We start from the raw sequence: 15391 nt of genomic DNA, 5'->3' as shown, positions 1-15391 counted from the left end.
GAACAGAAAAAGGGCCGAGATGCTGCGAGTCCCCGGGTTTTATGCCCTCTCTGGCTTTGAACTTCCTGGGGCCTAGAAAGAGTATCCTGATTGGTTGTCAGACTCCCAGGGGGTGGGGCTCTTAGCTAGCCTTGCTGGTTGATGTAATCTTCCCAGGTGCCATGTGTTGATTTCTGTTGCTAGATGGGCCCTATTGTGTTGCAGATGATGATCCATTGACAAAGATGGGAGGGAATTGAGTTTCTGCCTCTGGCCCATTGACAAAGGGTGGGGGGGCAAGAAGGTGGGAGCTGCTTCGTCTTTAAAACATGCTTCTCCATTTCTCATCCAGGGAAACATAATATTCTGCCTTTTTAATATTTCCTAAAATATTTCATTCTTCAAGGAAAGGGGTGGGTGCTAACTTCCTACAAAAGAGAGTCCACAAGATGTATTCAATCAATCAATTAGAATTGAAGTGGAAGGAACCTTGGCGGTCTTCTAGTCCATTCCCCTGCTCAAACAGAAGATCCTGACCTATACCATTTCAGACAAGTGACTGTCCAGTCTCTTCTTAAAAACCTCCAGTGATGGAGTTCCCACGATTGCTGAAGGCAAGCTGTTTCACTGGTTAATTGTTCTCACTGTTAGGAATTTTTTCTTTAAGTCCAGGTTGCTTCTCTCCTTGATTAGTTTCCACCCATTGTTTCTTGTCTTGTCTGGTGGTTTGGAAAATAAGTTAAAACCCCTCTTCTTTGTGGCAGCCTCTCAAATATTGGAATGCTGCTTAGTCTTTCTTTTCTCTAGACTAGCCAAACCCAAATCCTACAACCGTTCTTCATATGTTTTAGTCTCCAGGCCTTTTAATCATCTTAGTTGCTCCTCTTTGCACTTTTTCCAAAGCCTCAACATCTTTTCTGTAATGAGTTAACTAAGACTGAATGCAGCATTCCAGGTGTGGCCTTACTAAGGCTTTAAAAAGGGTTACTAATACTTCCCATGATTTTGATTCTATGCCTCTGTTTGACAGTGTTGGATTAAAACTGGGGACTCGGAGTAAAAGTGAAGCCTTCGTTCAATCAAACTCAACTCCTGGTGATGACTATTGGGTTCTTCCAGGATTTTAATTCCAATTTGACAGCTAAAATCCTGGAATTTTCTGCTGGCGTCTCCAATCCTGTTTAGCTTTTTGAGATGAACAAAAGTCATCCAGAGACTGTCATCTAGTTGGGCAAAACTGGACCGTTAAAAATCTCAGCTCACAGGAGTTATTAGAAAATCATGTCATGCATTTCTCTCTGTAGCTCATATTATTGTCAATTATTAAGTCTGGAACTTGCACTGTTGATGGTCTCCTGACCATAACTTTCCGAAGGATTCAGCTTCTGCTTTCAGTTTTAAAATCTAAGACAGATCTCCGTTTTCTTTCGTAATAATTACTGGTACGTAGCTGTGTGGTTTAGTCTCTCAAAAATAGGAAAATCAAGACTCAGCAAAAGCAAAGGATGTGAAACTGTGATTGAAGATCTCTCACACTCTCTACACTCTCTTGTTGGGAGTGTAGAGAGAGTTGGGGCATTTCTGTCATCTTCTACTTGGATGAAGAGGACAGCCCTCTTGCTGCTCCAGATGTAGAGGACTATAGCCTGAGTAACAACTGGATTAATCCAGTCCACGGGCTAGATCAAAATGACTCCACCTACGGAAATCGATGATCACCTGCCGATGTCAGTTGCAAAGATTTTCATCTGTTTCATCCTGGGTTGTTCCTTTGTCCTTGGAATCCCTGGGAATTCTTTGGTCATCTGGACCATTTGTGGACGAATGAAGAAAAGGCCTCCAACCGTTGTGCTCATCCTACACCTGGCCGTGGCTGATCTCCTGATTCTTCTGACCCTGCCAATCTGGATCTATTCTTTTGCCAACCACTGGGTCTTTGGGATCGGTGCCTGCAAAGGTGTGGTGTTTGTTATTTACTGCAGCTTGTATGCCAGCATCTTCTTCATCATGTGTCTCAGTCTTGAGCGGTTTCTGGCTGTCAGCCATCCCTTTGTCCTCCAACGATGGAAGAAGACGATGGTCATTCACCTGGTTGTGGCCACGATCTGGTTCTTCTCCGTCGTCCTTGGATCAACCATCATTCCATTTCAGACCATCGATGACACTGTGGCAGTCTCTCAGTGTGCCACGCGTGAGTATGCCACTCATTCTCAAGAGGTCATCCATCTCCTGTCCGAGACCATTTTGGGTTTCGTAGTTCCCTTCACCATCATCTGCTCCTGCTACATCTGTGTGGGCAAAAGAATCGGAGTCATGGCTTGTCCATCGAAGCGGCGCTCCGCCAAGTTGATTGCATCCGTGGTAGTGATTTTTTGTCTGTGTTGGTTCCCTCACCACTTCTTTAACCTCTTAACGGTCATCTCAGTTCTGCTGGAGGACTCAAATTCAGAGGCCTCGCAAACCTTGGAGAAGATTTCAGAGGCGGGAGCCTGGATCGCAGGCGCAATTATTTTCATTAGCAGCTGCATCAATCCACTCCTCTACGCTTTTTCTGCTAGGAATATTCGAAGCAGCGCCAGGTTTACAAAGTTGTCCAAACTCTTTGAACAAGTGGGCCCTTCAGAGAGGCAAGAGTCCAGCCTGGAAACACCTTCTCCAGATGGAAAGGAGGAAAGTTTGATAAGTGCCAACACTGGGGAAAGTGAGTCCACTCTTGTCTCCTCAGCCTAAAGCAAAGACTGTTCCTGAAATTTTAGATACTGTGCTTGAGTTTTTATCAACCGTCTAAATCAGCATTCCCCAACATTTCTGAGTTGGTGGCACAGTCTGGGGCATGGAAGGGGGGGAGAAGAGGGGATAATTTTGTGTGAGGGGCACCACGAGTGTGAGTGGGGATGCGTGTGCCAGTGCCCGCCACTTGTGTGAATCAGTCTGCGTAGGCACCAGTCCGCTGCTCATGCCGCCTGGTTGTAAATAGGCCACGGCTCGGTAGTGGGCCAGTGCCCACAGGTTGGGGACCCTGATATAAATCATATGCAGATTTGTTAATATAAAAACTGCCACATTCCTCTTGATATTTTTCTAGACCCCGTTCTATGGTTGTGTGCTACTTGTGTGTAGAATTCTGTGCAGTTTTACGCAGTACACAGTTCCAAACATTGGCTAGGTTTTAGACATTCAGAAATGAGGGGTCAGAAGCCCGCACCCCAAAAGTGATTGGTGTCACGCTTGTATGAAGCCACTTGTGAATGTAACGTAATGTAATTAAATTATAAGGAGAAATTTTCTGCCCGCGAGAGCAATCGACCCATGGAACAGAAGTTGCCTTCAGAGGTTGTGGGAGCTTCATCACTGGAGGCTTTCAAGAAGAGACTGGACTGCCCTCTGTCAGAAATGGTGTAGGGTCTCCTGTTTGGACTTCCAACTCTGTTAATCTATTAAATGAACTCTGGCTTTGTCACTCCACACTCGGACGGTGTGGAGGCTTTATTCAGGCTAATAAAAATAGGAACGACTTTAAAGGTTCTTTTTCTAAAGGGGATCAGTGATGCATTATTGACTATGATACTTGACCATATCAAGATTGTTTCTCCACTCCACTATTTCCTGCTTTGGATTTAAGTTCACAAGTGCTGGAAAAATCAAAAACTTTGCTCAGTATTCTACGTTCTGTTGATTTTTATTTTTGTACTAGCTGTACCCGGCCACGCGTTGCTGTGGCCCAGTCCGGTGCTTCCGCTGGGCTAAAAGAGCGAGGCTGAAGTTCCAAACTCTCCACGAACATTTGGTGGGCGTGGCCAACTCGATGTCACTCACTTTCATCAGTCATATGACAGCCCCTGAGCCACACCTACGCAGCTGGTGATTAGGGCAGAGAACCGGTTGCTAAAAAACAATGGGAATCACAAAATCCTCCCTCTCTGTCTCCCCCTCTCTCTTTGTATCTCTCTATGTCTCTCTCTCCCCCCCTCTGTATCTCTCTATGTGTCTCTCTCTTCCCCCCTCTCTTTGTATCTCTCTCTGTCTCTCTCTCTCCCCCCTCTGTATCTCTCTATATCTCTCTCTCCCCCCCTCTGTATCTCTCTGTGTCTCTCTCTTCCCCCCTCTCTTTGTATCTCTCTCTGTCTCTCTCTCTCTCCCCCCTCTGTATCTCTCTATGTGTCTCTCTCTTCCCCCCTCTGTATCTCTCTATGTCTCTCTCCCCCCTCTGTATCTCTCTGTGTCTCTCTCTTCCCCCTCTCTTTGTATCTCTCTGTCTCTCTCTCTCCCCCCTCTGTATCTCTCTATGTCTCTCTCTCCCTCCCTGTATCTCTCTATGTCTCTCTCTCTTCCCCCCTCTCTTTGTATCTCTCTCTGTCTCTCTCTCCCCCCCTCTGTATCTCTCTATGTGTCTCTCTCTTCCCCCCTCTGTATCTCTCTATGTGTCTCTCTTCCCCCCTCTGTATCTCTCTATGTCTCTCTCTCCCTCCCTGTATCTCTCTATGTGTCTCTCTCTTCCCCCCTCTCTTTGTATCTCTCTCTGTCTCTCTCTCCCCCCCTCTGTATCTCTCTATGTCTCTCTCTCCCCCCCTGTATCTCTCTATGTGTCTCTCTCTTCCACCCTCTCTTTGTATCTCTCTCTGTCTCTCTCTCCCCCCTCTGTATCTCTCTATGTCTCTCTCCCCCCTCTGTATCTCTCTAAGTCTCTCTCCCCCCCTCTGTATCTCTCTATGTCTCTCTCCCCCTCTCTCTGTATCTCTCTATGTCTCTCTCTCCCCCCCTCTGTATCTCTCTATGTGTCTCTCTCTTCCCCTTCTCTTTGTATCTCTCTCTGTCTCTCTCTCTCCCCCCCTCTGTATCTCTCTATGTCTCTCTCTCCCCCTCTCTCTGTATCTCTCTATGTCTCTCTCTCCCCCTCCCTTTCAGAGGAGTGCTCCGAAAGACCAAATAATTTCCTATTGTATTTAAAAAGTTACTAAAATATTTTCGAAGAACAAAAAAAGAAGAAGAAAGAAATTCCCCTCCAGTTGCATAACTTTTCATTCATTACAGGAACAGAAAACTCATAGCTTGATGTATCAAATGCCACTTAGTTTGTGGTACTGCTCCTGTAAATGTTTCTTCCATAGTGACTATAGGGAGTCCTTGGCTTACAACGGTTTGTTTAATGAAGTTACAACAGCACTGAAAAAAGTGACTTACAGTATGACTATTTTTCACACCAGTGCAACCATTGCAACATCCCCATGGCTACGTGGTTTATATTTGTATCAGGGGTGGGTTCTAAATGTTTTTTACTACCAGTTCTGTGGGCGTGGCTTATTTTGTGGGTGTGGCTTTTTTTTTTTTTAATTTGATTTATATGCCGCCCTTCTCCGAAGACTCAGGGCGGCTTACAATGTGCTCAGCAATAGCCTTCATCCTTTTGTATATTTATACAAAGTCAGCTTATTGCCCCCACAAACTGGGTCCTCATTTCACCTACCTTAGAAAGGATGGAAGGCTGAGTCAACCTTGAGCCTTGGCGAGATTCGAACCCTGCAGTAATTGCAGGCAGCTGGTCTTAATAACCAGCTTAATAACAGGGTGCCTTAAACCCCTCTATCACCAAGGCTTGATGGTCATGTGACAAACAATTCTTTAGGATTTAGCAGAGGTACTAGTCTACCAGGTTTTTAACTGCTTGTAGAGTTGTACCGGTCTACCCATTTGCTCTTGGAGCGTCCTGGTCTACCACCACACTGCCTTTTAACACTAATCAGCTGTAGGGCAGCCCTTTGAAACCCCGCGGCAAGAGTTTAAACAGTTTTTTCCTTCCAGCCAATCAGCTGGGACTCGGGAGGCAGCGAAAAATTGGGGACAGAGCCAAATAAAAGTAAGAATAACGCGGGCGGGGAGGGCCCAGCTCCCGAACAAAGAGAACCGATTCAGTGACGTCATATCGTCACTGCTACCAGCTCGGCCGAACCGGGCCGAACCAGGAGGAACCCACCACTGATTCGGATGTTTGATAACTGACTCATACTTATGACTGTTGCTGTGTCCCAAGGTCATGTGATCCCCTTTTGCGACCTTGCGACAAGCAAAGTCAACGGGGAAGGCAGATTCACTTAACAACCGTGTTATTAATTTAACAATTGAAGTGATTCCCATAACAAACGTGGCAAGAAAAGTCGTAAAATGGGGGGCAAAACTCAAATAACAAATTTCTCACTTAGCGATGTAAATTTTAGGCTCAATTGTAGTCAAAAGTTGAAGATTACTTGTAGTTAATGTCTCATTTTTAGTAGGTGTTTATCCGTTTTTTTAGGTGTTGGGATTTTACTGGGAATTCTTTTATCTTGTAGTTTCATTTGGGTGGTGATTGGTTTAGATTGGATTGTTTTGTGGGTGTGTTTGTGTTTACAGGGTCTGCTTTTGTAATTTGGTGCACTGGCATTTTTTTTTTCTTTTTGTAAACTTCTGGAGATTGTGAACATCAATCTCCATTCCCACCCACCTCTGGGGCCAGCCAGAGGTGGTATTTGCCGGTTCTCCAAACTACTCAAAATTTCCGCTACCGGTTCTCCAGAACCTGCTGGATTTCACCCCAGCCTGGGAAGTTAGAAAACTCAATGGAATTATATGCCTGAGAAGGCACCTGCTTACCCAAGATAGGAAAAATACTTTCTCCAGGTCTTTGGGAAGATAAATAGTTTAGAGAAAATAGTTTACTTTTGAATCAAAGCTGTTACAGCTAGTCCTCGACTTACGACCACAATTGAGCCCAAAATTTCTGTTGCTGAGTGAGACACCTGCTAGGTGAATTTTTGCTCCCTTTTAAGATCTTTTTTTGCCATAACTGTTAAGCGAATCACTGAAGTTGTTCAGTTGTTAACACTTCAGTGGGTTTCCCCATTGACTTAGCTTGTCAGGTCGCAAAAGGGGATCACATGGCCCCAGGACACTACAACCGTCATAAATATGAACAGCTGCCAAGTGTCTGAATTTTTGACCATGTGACCATGGGGATGCTGTAAGGGTCATAAGTGTAAAAAATGCTTATAAGTCACATTTTTCAGCGCTGTTTTAACTTCAAATGGTCATTAAATAGACTGTTGAATAGAATAGAATAAAATAGAATAGAATAGAATAGAATAGAATAGAATAGAATAGAATAGAATAGAATAGAATAGAATAGAATAGAATAGAATAGAATTGGAAGGGACCTTGAAGGTCTTCTAGTCCAACCCGCTGCTTAGGCAGGAAGCCCTATACCACTTCAGACAAATAGTTTTCCAACATCTTCTTAAAAACTTCCAGTGTTGGAGCATTTACAACTTCTGGAGGCAAGTGGTTCCACTGATTAATTGTTTTCACTGTCAGGAAATTTCTCCTTAGTTCTAAGTTGCTTCTCTTCTTCATTAGTTTCCATCTGCTGCTTCTTCTCCTGCCTTCAGATGCTCTGGAGAATAGCTTGACTCCCTCTTCTTTGGGGCAGCCCCTGAGATATTGGAAGACTGCTATCATGTCTCCCCTAGTCCTTCTTTTCATCAAACTAGACATACCCAGTTCCTGCAACCGTTCTTCGTATGTTTTAGCCTCCAGTCCCCTCATGATCTTTATTGCTCTTCTCTGCACTCTTTCTAGAGTCTCCACATCTTTTTTACATTGTGGCGACCAACACTGAATGTGTTGGCCTTACCAACTGTACTTTTACTTTCAAGTTGAGTTCATCATGCAGTCTTCTGACAACAATTGAGAAGTGGTTTTTCAGTCTTCTTTGAATAGGTTTCATTTCTTTTGATTTTTTAAAACTTCTCAGTCTAACCTATCTCTCTGAAGTTTCCAATCTTTCTTATCTTTTTCAAGGTCAGTGAGGTTCAACCAGTATAGCTGGTCCCCTTTGGAAAGAATGCAGGGGTGAAATACAAATTTTTTTCCCTACCGGTTCTGTGGGCATGGCTTGGTGGGCGTTGCAGGGGAAGGATACTGCAAAATCTCCATTCCCTCCCTTCCTGGGGGAAGGATATCCATTCCCACTCCCCTCTGGGGCCAGCCAGAGGTGGTATTTGCCAGTTCTCCAAACTACTCAAAATTTCCGCTACCGGTTCTCCAGGATCTGTCAGAACCTGCTGGATTTCACCCCTGAAAGAATGCTCACTGAATTTAGGAAGACGGTTTTCTTAAATCTACTTACAAGGTCAAGGTTTGGAAGTTTCTGCATTTATATCTCAGTGAGTGTCACAGGAGAAAATGTTTGCCTGGATTTAATGTTGGGGAAATACTTTCCACTGATTTTATCAGTTGGAGTCAGAGACCGTTTTGTCCCAGAAAAAAAATCATTGGTCAGACTAAGGTCACTTAACAAGTGAATAAGCTTCAGAAAGAAAGGGGAAAAAAAGCATTGCAAAAAATATCCAAGCAACTCATTAACTTCCAAATTGTAAAGTTAACTTCCAAATGGGACTTAGAAATAACTTCCTCATTTGTACTTTACAAATAGAATTTTCTTATTTAATATAACTTCCTTAGATATTTGTACCCTACAATGTATTATTTGTATTGCATAATAAAACAATTAATTTGGGAGGGAAGGAAATATAAAATTAAGAGGGAGAAGAGGGAACTTGAAATTCCTTGCTAATTCAAAAGACACATTTGGAAGTTAGCAACCAATTCTACAGAGGAATTATTGAGTCTGTCATCTGCACCTCTATAACTGTCTGGATTGGTTCTGCAACCCAACAAGACAGACACAGACTTCAGAGGATAATTAGAACTGCAGAAAAAACAATGGCTACCAACCTGCCTTCCATTGAGGACCTGTATACTGCACGAGTCAAAAAGAGGGCTGTGAAAATATCTACAGACCCCTCGCATCCTGGACATAAATTGTTTCAACTCTTACCCTCAAAATGACGCTGTAGAGTACTGCACATCAGAACAATTAGACACAAGGACAGTTTGTTCCCAGACGCCATCATTCTGCTAAACAAATAATTCCCTCATCACTGTATTCACTAAGTCTGCATTACTATTACTGTGAGTCTTCTCATCGTTCCTATCACCCATCTCCTCCCACTTATGACTGTATGACTGTAACTTGTTGCTGGTATCCTTACGATTTATATTGATTGTTTCTTAGTATGATTTAATTGCCTATTTGTACCCTATGACTATCATTAAGTGATGTACCTTATGATTCTTGATGAATGTATCTTTTCTTTTTATATACACTGAGAGCGTATGCACCAAAGACAAATTCCTTGTGTGTCCAATCACACTTGGCCAATAAAGAATTCTGTTCTATTCTATTCTATTCTATTCAGTGGTGGGTTTCAAAACTTTTTATTACCGGTTCTGTGGGTGTGGCTTGGTGGGCGTGGCATAGCATGGCTTGGTGGGCATGGCTTGGTGGGTGTGGCAGGGGAAGGATACTGCAAAATTCCCATTTCCTCCCGATCAGCTGAGACTCGGGAGGCAGAGAATAGATGGGGACAGGACCAGTCAGAATTTTTATTACCAGTTCTCCGAACTACTCAAAATTTCCGCTACCGGTTCTACAGAACTGGTCAGAACCTGCTGAAACCCACCTCTGATTCTATTCTATTCTATTCTATTCTATTCTATTCTATTCTATTCTATTCTATTCTACTCTACTCTATTCTATTCTATTCTGTCCCCTGTTCTCCCTCTTAAATCTATTGTTGGATTGCATGGGACAGGGCTTCAAAATAAAGGCATATTTTCGAACAGAGGAGCATTCTGTTCCTGCACTGATGCTTCCCAGCCATAATTCTAACACTTGGATGTTTAGGGGAATTCTTGGGGGTTGACGTCCACTCATCTTAAAATTGCTAAGCGTGAGTAACAACTGCTATAGATCCTTACCCTTAAACAAGTGTAAGGATGCTTCATTCCTGGCCATAAAGAATTTTCCTCCAATTTTTCTTCTCCTCTGAAAGAAATTTTGAAAGCAGATGTTTTTGCAAAATCAGAGAGAAGGGGTAGAACCCCCCAAAAAATGTGTGTTTTTGTTAAGCAAGGTTGTAATTAAAGTACTTCACCGAACGATAACCCAATCAGCAGGATTTCATATCTTACCTACTCCTAGGGTGTGTTTCTCCTAGTTCTAGTACAAGTCTGGGAACAAAATCTTCTCTTCTGAACACACCCAGTTTTTTTCTTTGCACCTCTCTGGCTCCATTGAAACTATTTGCTCTTCCTGAGCCCAATCTACTGTACAATCACTCCCAAAGAGAAGGACAAGCTATCCAGGATGAGAAATCTGAGGTATGTGCTTTATTCTTCATTGCTTCACATTTCAAAATGCATGTATTTATTGTTTTATTTATCTATCCTATTTAGGAACCACCCATCTCCCTCATTGGGTGAGCAGGCAGCTATTAACATAGTGTAGGACAGAGAAAGAGAATAGCCCAAGGGTGAAATGCTACCAGTTCAGGGCGGTTCGCCTGAACCGGTAGTAAAAAAACACTTTAAATTTTTTTTAAAAAAATGTTCCCACAATAGTCCGGAATAGCTGATTGTCTGAACTTTTTTTAAAACTTTTTTAAGCATTTTTTTTACTACCGGTTTGGGCAATAGGTAGTAAAAAAATCCTTTAAAAAAGTTTTTTTTTAAAGGTTCCGACGATCATCTGTGACAATCAGCTGTGCCGTGCGATCCTCGGAACTTTTTTTATACTTTTTAAAGCATTTTTTTATTACCTATTGCCCAAACCAGTATTTTGGTGTAAAGTGCGATAGTTTGTTTTTGAGCTCTCTGTGACTCTGTGAGGTTCCTGCTTGTTGCAGGGGCCATTTTGTGCGAAGTCCAGCTGCTTTTGCATTGTGTGAGAGTCAGTTGTGTAGCTTTTGTGTTATTTTTGTGTAAAGTGTGATAGTTGGTTTTCCTGGTCATGTGACCACCAAGCCACGCCCACCCAGTCACACGCCCACCAAGCCACGCCCACAGAACCAGTAGGGAAAAATTTTGAATTTCACCACTGGAACAGCCTATCTGTCATATACAGCAAATCATTTTCTCTCTGGTTTCCATGAAACCCCAAGAAAAAACTGATATCAAGAAGATTAATTGTTTGTATTATAGGAAGGTGTTTGAGATAGCAGAGTGGTGAGAATATCAAATATGATTTAACAGAGTAACAGAGTTGGAAAAGACCTTGGAGGTCTTCTAATCCAACTCCTTGCTTCAGACAAATGGCTATCCAATATCTTCTTTAAAATCTCCAGTATGATGGCGCACCTACAACCTCTTCAGTGGTTGATTGTTCTCAGTGTCAGGAAATGTCTCCTTGCTTCTAGATCGGATCTCTCCATCCATTGCTTCTTGTCCTGCTCTCAGGTGCTTTGGAAAATAAGTCAACCCCCTTCTTCTCTGTGACAACCCCACAGGTACTGGAAGACAGTTATCATGTCTTCCTGCTCTATCACCCCTAGTCCTTCTCTTCGAAAGGCTACTCACAGCTAGGTCCTTCAAGCGTTCATCCTATGTTTTAGCCTCCAGACCCATTTTCATTCTTGTTGCTCTTCTCTCTACACTTTCTAGGGTCTCAACATCTTTTTTTTTTTTGTATCGTGGTGAGGACTGGATGCAGTATTCCAAGTGTGGCAACAAAAATCAAAACAAAGGTTCCCTGAAGAAGTTGGTACATTCAGTGCCCCGATGTTCATCCAGCATTTTTGTCCCTGTTCTTGAGTGGATTCAAGTCAGTGGTAGGTTTCAAAAATTTCTACTGCCGGTTCTGTGAGTGTGGCTTGGGCGCGGCATGGCTTGGTGGGCGTGGCAGGGGAAGGATATTGTAAAATCTCCATTCCCTCCCACTCCAGTGGAAGGTTACTGCAAAATCCCCATTTCCTCCTGATCAGCTGGGATTCAGGAGGCAGAGAATAGATGGGAGGCGGGGCCAGTCAGAATTTTTACTACCGGTTCTCTGAACTACTCAAAATTTCTGCTACCGGTTCTCCAGAACTGGTCAGAACCTGCTGAAACCCACCTCTGATTCAAGTCCTAGACGGATCAAAAGATTGTTGGCTGAGTCAAAGCTATAATTTTTGGAATCCTCTCCTCTCCCATGGGGAACTGGGATTTACCCGAGACTTTGCGCATGGGTGAGAAAACGCACTGATCCTGATCACCAGCCTGTTGCAGCCCCAACAGTATGACCTGGATTGGATTCCAGTCACCTCCAGCACAACCCATTATGCACGGGTTATTGACACAAGAAACCTGTGGAGAATGACCCTTGTGTTTTCCAGGTCATTGGACAGCTCACAAATTCTCCATTTGCTATTCATTAACACAAGACACATCTCTAAACACTGCTACTGAATAGGCGAGGCTGCCTAATACAATAATTAGGATTTAATATCATCTAAAGCGGAGGACGTGTTATCTGAAGTGACTTCTGTTCCAATTAGTAAGGCAGAGACAGTACTTTCTTAAATAAGATTGATAGGTAGAATTCTTTATTGGCCAAGTGTGATGGGACACACAAGGAATTTGTCTTTGGTGAATAAGCTCTCAGTGTACATAAAAGGAAAAGATACATTTGTCAAGAATCATAAGGTACAACCCTTAATTTATTTATTTTATTTTATTTTATTTTTCAATTTATATACCGCCCTTCTCCCTGAGGATTCAGGGCGGTGCACAGCCAGAATTAAAAACATGAAATACAAATATTAAAAACAATTAAAATCTATATAAATTTGGCCCAAAATTTAAAAAACCACAAACCAATTAAACATTTAAAAATTTTAAAAAAATTTCTTCCTAAACCAGACTAATGATAGTCATAGGGTACAAATAAGCAATCAGGAGACAATATCAATATAAATCATAAGGATACAAGCAACAAGTTACAGTCATGCAGTCATAAGTGGGAGAAGATGGGTGATAGGAACGATGAGAAGACTAATAGTAATAGTAATTAATCAAGGCTCCCCTTGAAGAGCACTCGGAGGCTCCAGCTGATCCAGAATGCGGTCGCGTGGGTGGTTATGGGTGCAAGTCGTTGTGCCCACCTGACACCCCTCCTGCCAAGCTGCACTGGCTCCCAGTGGTCTTCCGGGTGCGATTCAAGGTGTTGGTTACCACCTTTAAAGCGCTCCATGGCATAGGACCCCGGTACCTTCGAGACCGTCTTCTGCCACCAATAGCCTCCCACCGACCAGTTCGCTCCCACAGAGAGGGTCTCCTCAGGGTGCCATCAGCCAAGTTATGTCGGCTGGCGACACCCAGGGGGAGGGCCTTCTCTGTGGGAGCCCCAGTCCTGTGGAATGAACTGCCCCCGGAAATGCGCAAGATCTCCGACCTCCGTGTATTTCGCTGTGCCCTCAAGACCCTGTTGTTCTGCCAGGCCGGGCTATCAATATAATAATTTTAAATTGGGGTATTTTAATTTTTAGGGTTTTAAATCGGCCAAATCTATTTAATTATTTTAATTTTTAATTATTGTTGTGTCTTGTGTTTTTAAATTGGCTGTACACCGCCCTGAGTCCTTCGGGAGAAGGGCGGTATAGAAATAAAATTATTATTATTATTATTATTATTATTATTATTATTATTATTATTATTATTATTATTATTATTAATGCAGACTTAGTGAATAGTTTGACAGTGTTGAGGGAATTATTTGTTTAGCAGAGTGATGGCGTTCAGGAAAAAACTGTCCTTGTGTCTAGTTGTTCTGGTGTGCAGTGTTCTATAGCGTCGTTTTGAGGGTTGGAGTTGAAACAGTTTATGTCCAGGATGCGAAGGGTCTGTAAATATTTTCCCAGCCCTCTTTTTGACTCGTGCAGTATACAGGTCCTCAATGGAAGGCAGGTTGGTAGCCATTGGCCAAGATTTGAATAGGCAAGCGAGATGCTCTTAGGAATGCCTTCTGGTACGTTTTTTACTGAACCAGAGTGTTGTAATAGCAACAACATAGTCTGGCTTACACTGATTGTTAACCCTTGTTAACCCACAAAGTTTTATGTTAGTCTGCTTCGTAGCATAATCTTTCCTCTAGAGTTTCTGTAAAGACCGAGGGAAATGCAGATTCCTCACTGTGAACTAAGGGTTAACAAAAACAATAACAACAACAACATAAAGAGCAAATGAGCTCATTGGAGATAAGATGTAGATTTAGATTCAAGAGAGCACCAAATCTCAAAGGCAGGAGAATTGTGGGCTTTCAGAGTCATAGGACTGCAATTCCTCTATCCTCCCTGAGGATAGCAACAGCACTTAGACTTATATACTGCTTTACAATGCTTTTATAGCCCTCTCTAAGTCGTTTACAGAGTCAGCCTCTTGCTCCCAACAATCTGGGTTCTCATTTTACATACTCAGAAGGATGGAAGGTTGAGTCAACCTTGAACTGGTCAGGATCGAACTCCTGACAGTGGGCAGAGTTAGCCTGCAATACTGCATTCTAACCATTGCACATCATGGATGGATGGATGGATGGATGGATGGATGGATGGATGGATGGATGGAAGGAAGGACAATAGCACTTAGACTTATATACCACATCTCAGTGCTTTACAGCCCTCTCTAAGCAGTTTATAGATTCAGCCTATTGCCCCCAACAATCTGAGTCCTCATTTTACCAACCTCGGAAGGATAGAAGGCTGAGTCAATCTTGAAGCATGAGCAGTGAACTGCTGAACTCCTGGCAGCTGGCAATCAGCAGAATTAGCCTGCAGTCTAACCATTGCACCACCACGGCTCATTGGACTGTTCTGCTGGGGCTGATGGAAGAAGTTCAACCATATCTAGAATGCTACAGGTTCAGAGTTTTAAAGAGGATGCCCTCCAGATATGTCCAGAAGGTTGGGTGGGTTAAAAATGTCCAGAAGGTAGCAGATGCTGTATGATTGAAGCTGCTATCTTGCTTTTTCTGGATGCCTCTCCCAATGCTCCTGGTTGGATTTTGTTCCCTATAATCCTTTGTACCGGGGTGAAATCCAGCAGGTTCTGACAGGTTCTGGAGAACTGGTAGCAGAAATTTTGAGCAATTCGGAGAATTGGCAAATACCTCTGGCTGGCCCCAGAGTGGGGAGGGAATGGGAATTTTGCAATATCCTTCCCCTGCCATGCCCACCAAGCCATGCCCACCAAGCCACACCACACCCACCAAGCCACACCCACAGAACCAGTAGTAAAAAAATTTGGATTTCACCACTACTTTGTACCCAAAACATCTGGAGGCACCATTTTGGGAAAAGCTGATAGCCAGCAGAAGAATGTTGCACCGGAAATTATGACAGAGTCTTTCAAAAGATCCCCAAGTAGACCTTATAGATAGTCCAATTTTCATCATGACTTGTAATCATTTGTTTAGCGACCATTTTAAGTTACGACAGTGTTGAGAAATGTCTTGTCCTCCCACTTACGACTGGTCCTTGAGCTTACAATCATCACATCACACACATCCCCA

The 15391-nt window shown here is 43.1% G+C and overlaps 2 protein-coding genes across 5 annotated transcripts in view; both read left to right on the top strand.

Moving 5' to 3' along the window:
• The first annotated feature begins 1603 nt into the window (after positions 1–1603).
• LOC117670334 (leukotriene B4 receptor 1-like) lies at positions 1604–3703 on the top strand. Its single transcript, XM_034425403.3, has one exon. It carries the CDS (start codon positions 1669–1671, stop codon positions 2707–2709), a length of 1041 nt encoding a protein of 346 aa, XP_034281294.1. The 5' UTR covers positions 1604–1668; the 3' UTR covers positions 2710–3703.
• Positions 3704–10109: 6406 nt separating this feature from the next.
• The window catches only part of ESRP2 (epithelial splicing regulatory protein 2), a 106028-nt gene continuing 100746 nt past the window's right edge, over positions 10110–15391 (top strand). The window contains exons 1-2 of one of the 4 annotated variants that reach the window (XM_087876980.1): positions 10110–10233; positions 11512–11678. In XM_087876980.1, coding sequence (XP_087733106.1) covers positions 10220–10233; positions 11512–11678 — 181 coding nt within the window. In that variant the 5' untranslated portion in view covers positions 10110–10219. Of the gene's footprint in view, positions 10234–11511; positions 11679–15391 lie in introns of those variants that run through there. The other 3 variants (XM_087876983.1, XM_087876984.1, XM_087876986.1) reach the window with 3 other exon arrangements.

This window comes from Pantherophis guttatus, chromosome 11 (genome assembly GCF_059756535.1).
Source record: "Pantherophis guttatus breed Tessera chromosome 11, ASM5975653v1, whole genome shotgun sequence".
Classification (NCBI taxonomy): domain Eukaryota; kingdom Metazoa; phylum Chordata; class Lepidosauria; order Squamata; family Colubridae; genus Pantherophis; species Pantherophis guttatus.
Note: the sequence above shows the minus strand (reverse complement) of the source record. Positions and strands in the feature narration are given on the sequence as shown.

What these genes read in the sequence shown, in the direction of transcription:
- LOC117670334 (XM_034425403.3), top strand. Translation starts at nt 1,669, where the DNA reads ATGACTCCACCTACGGAAATCGATGATCACCTGCCGATGTCAGTTGCA.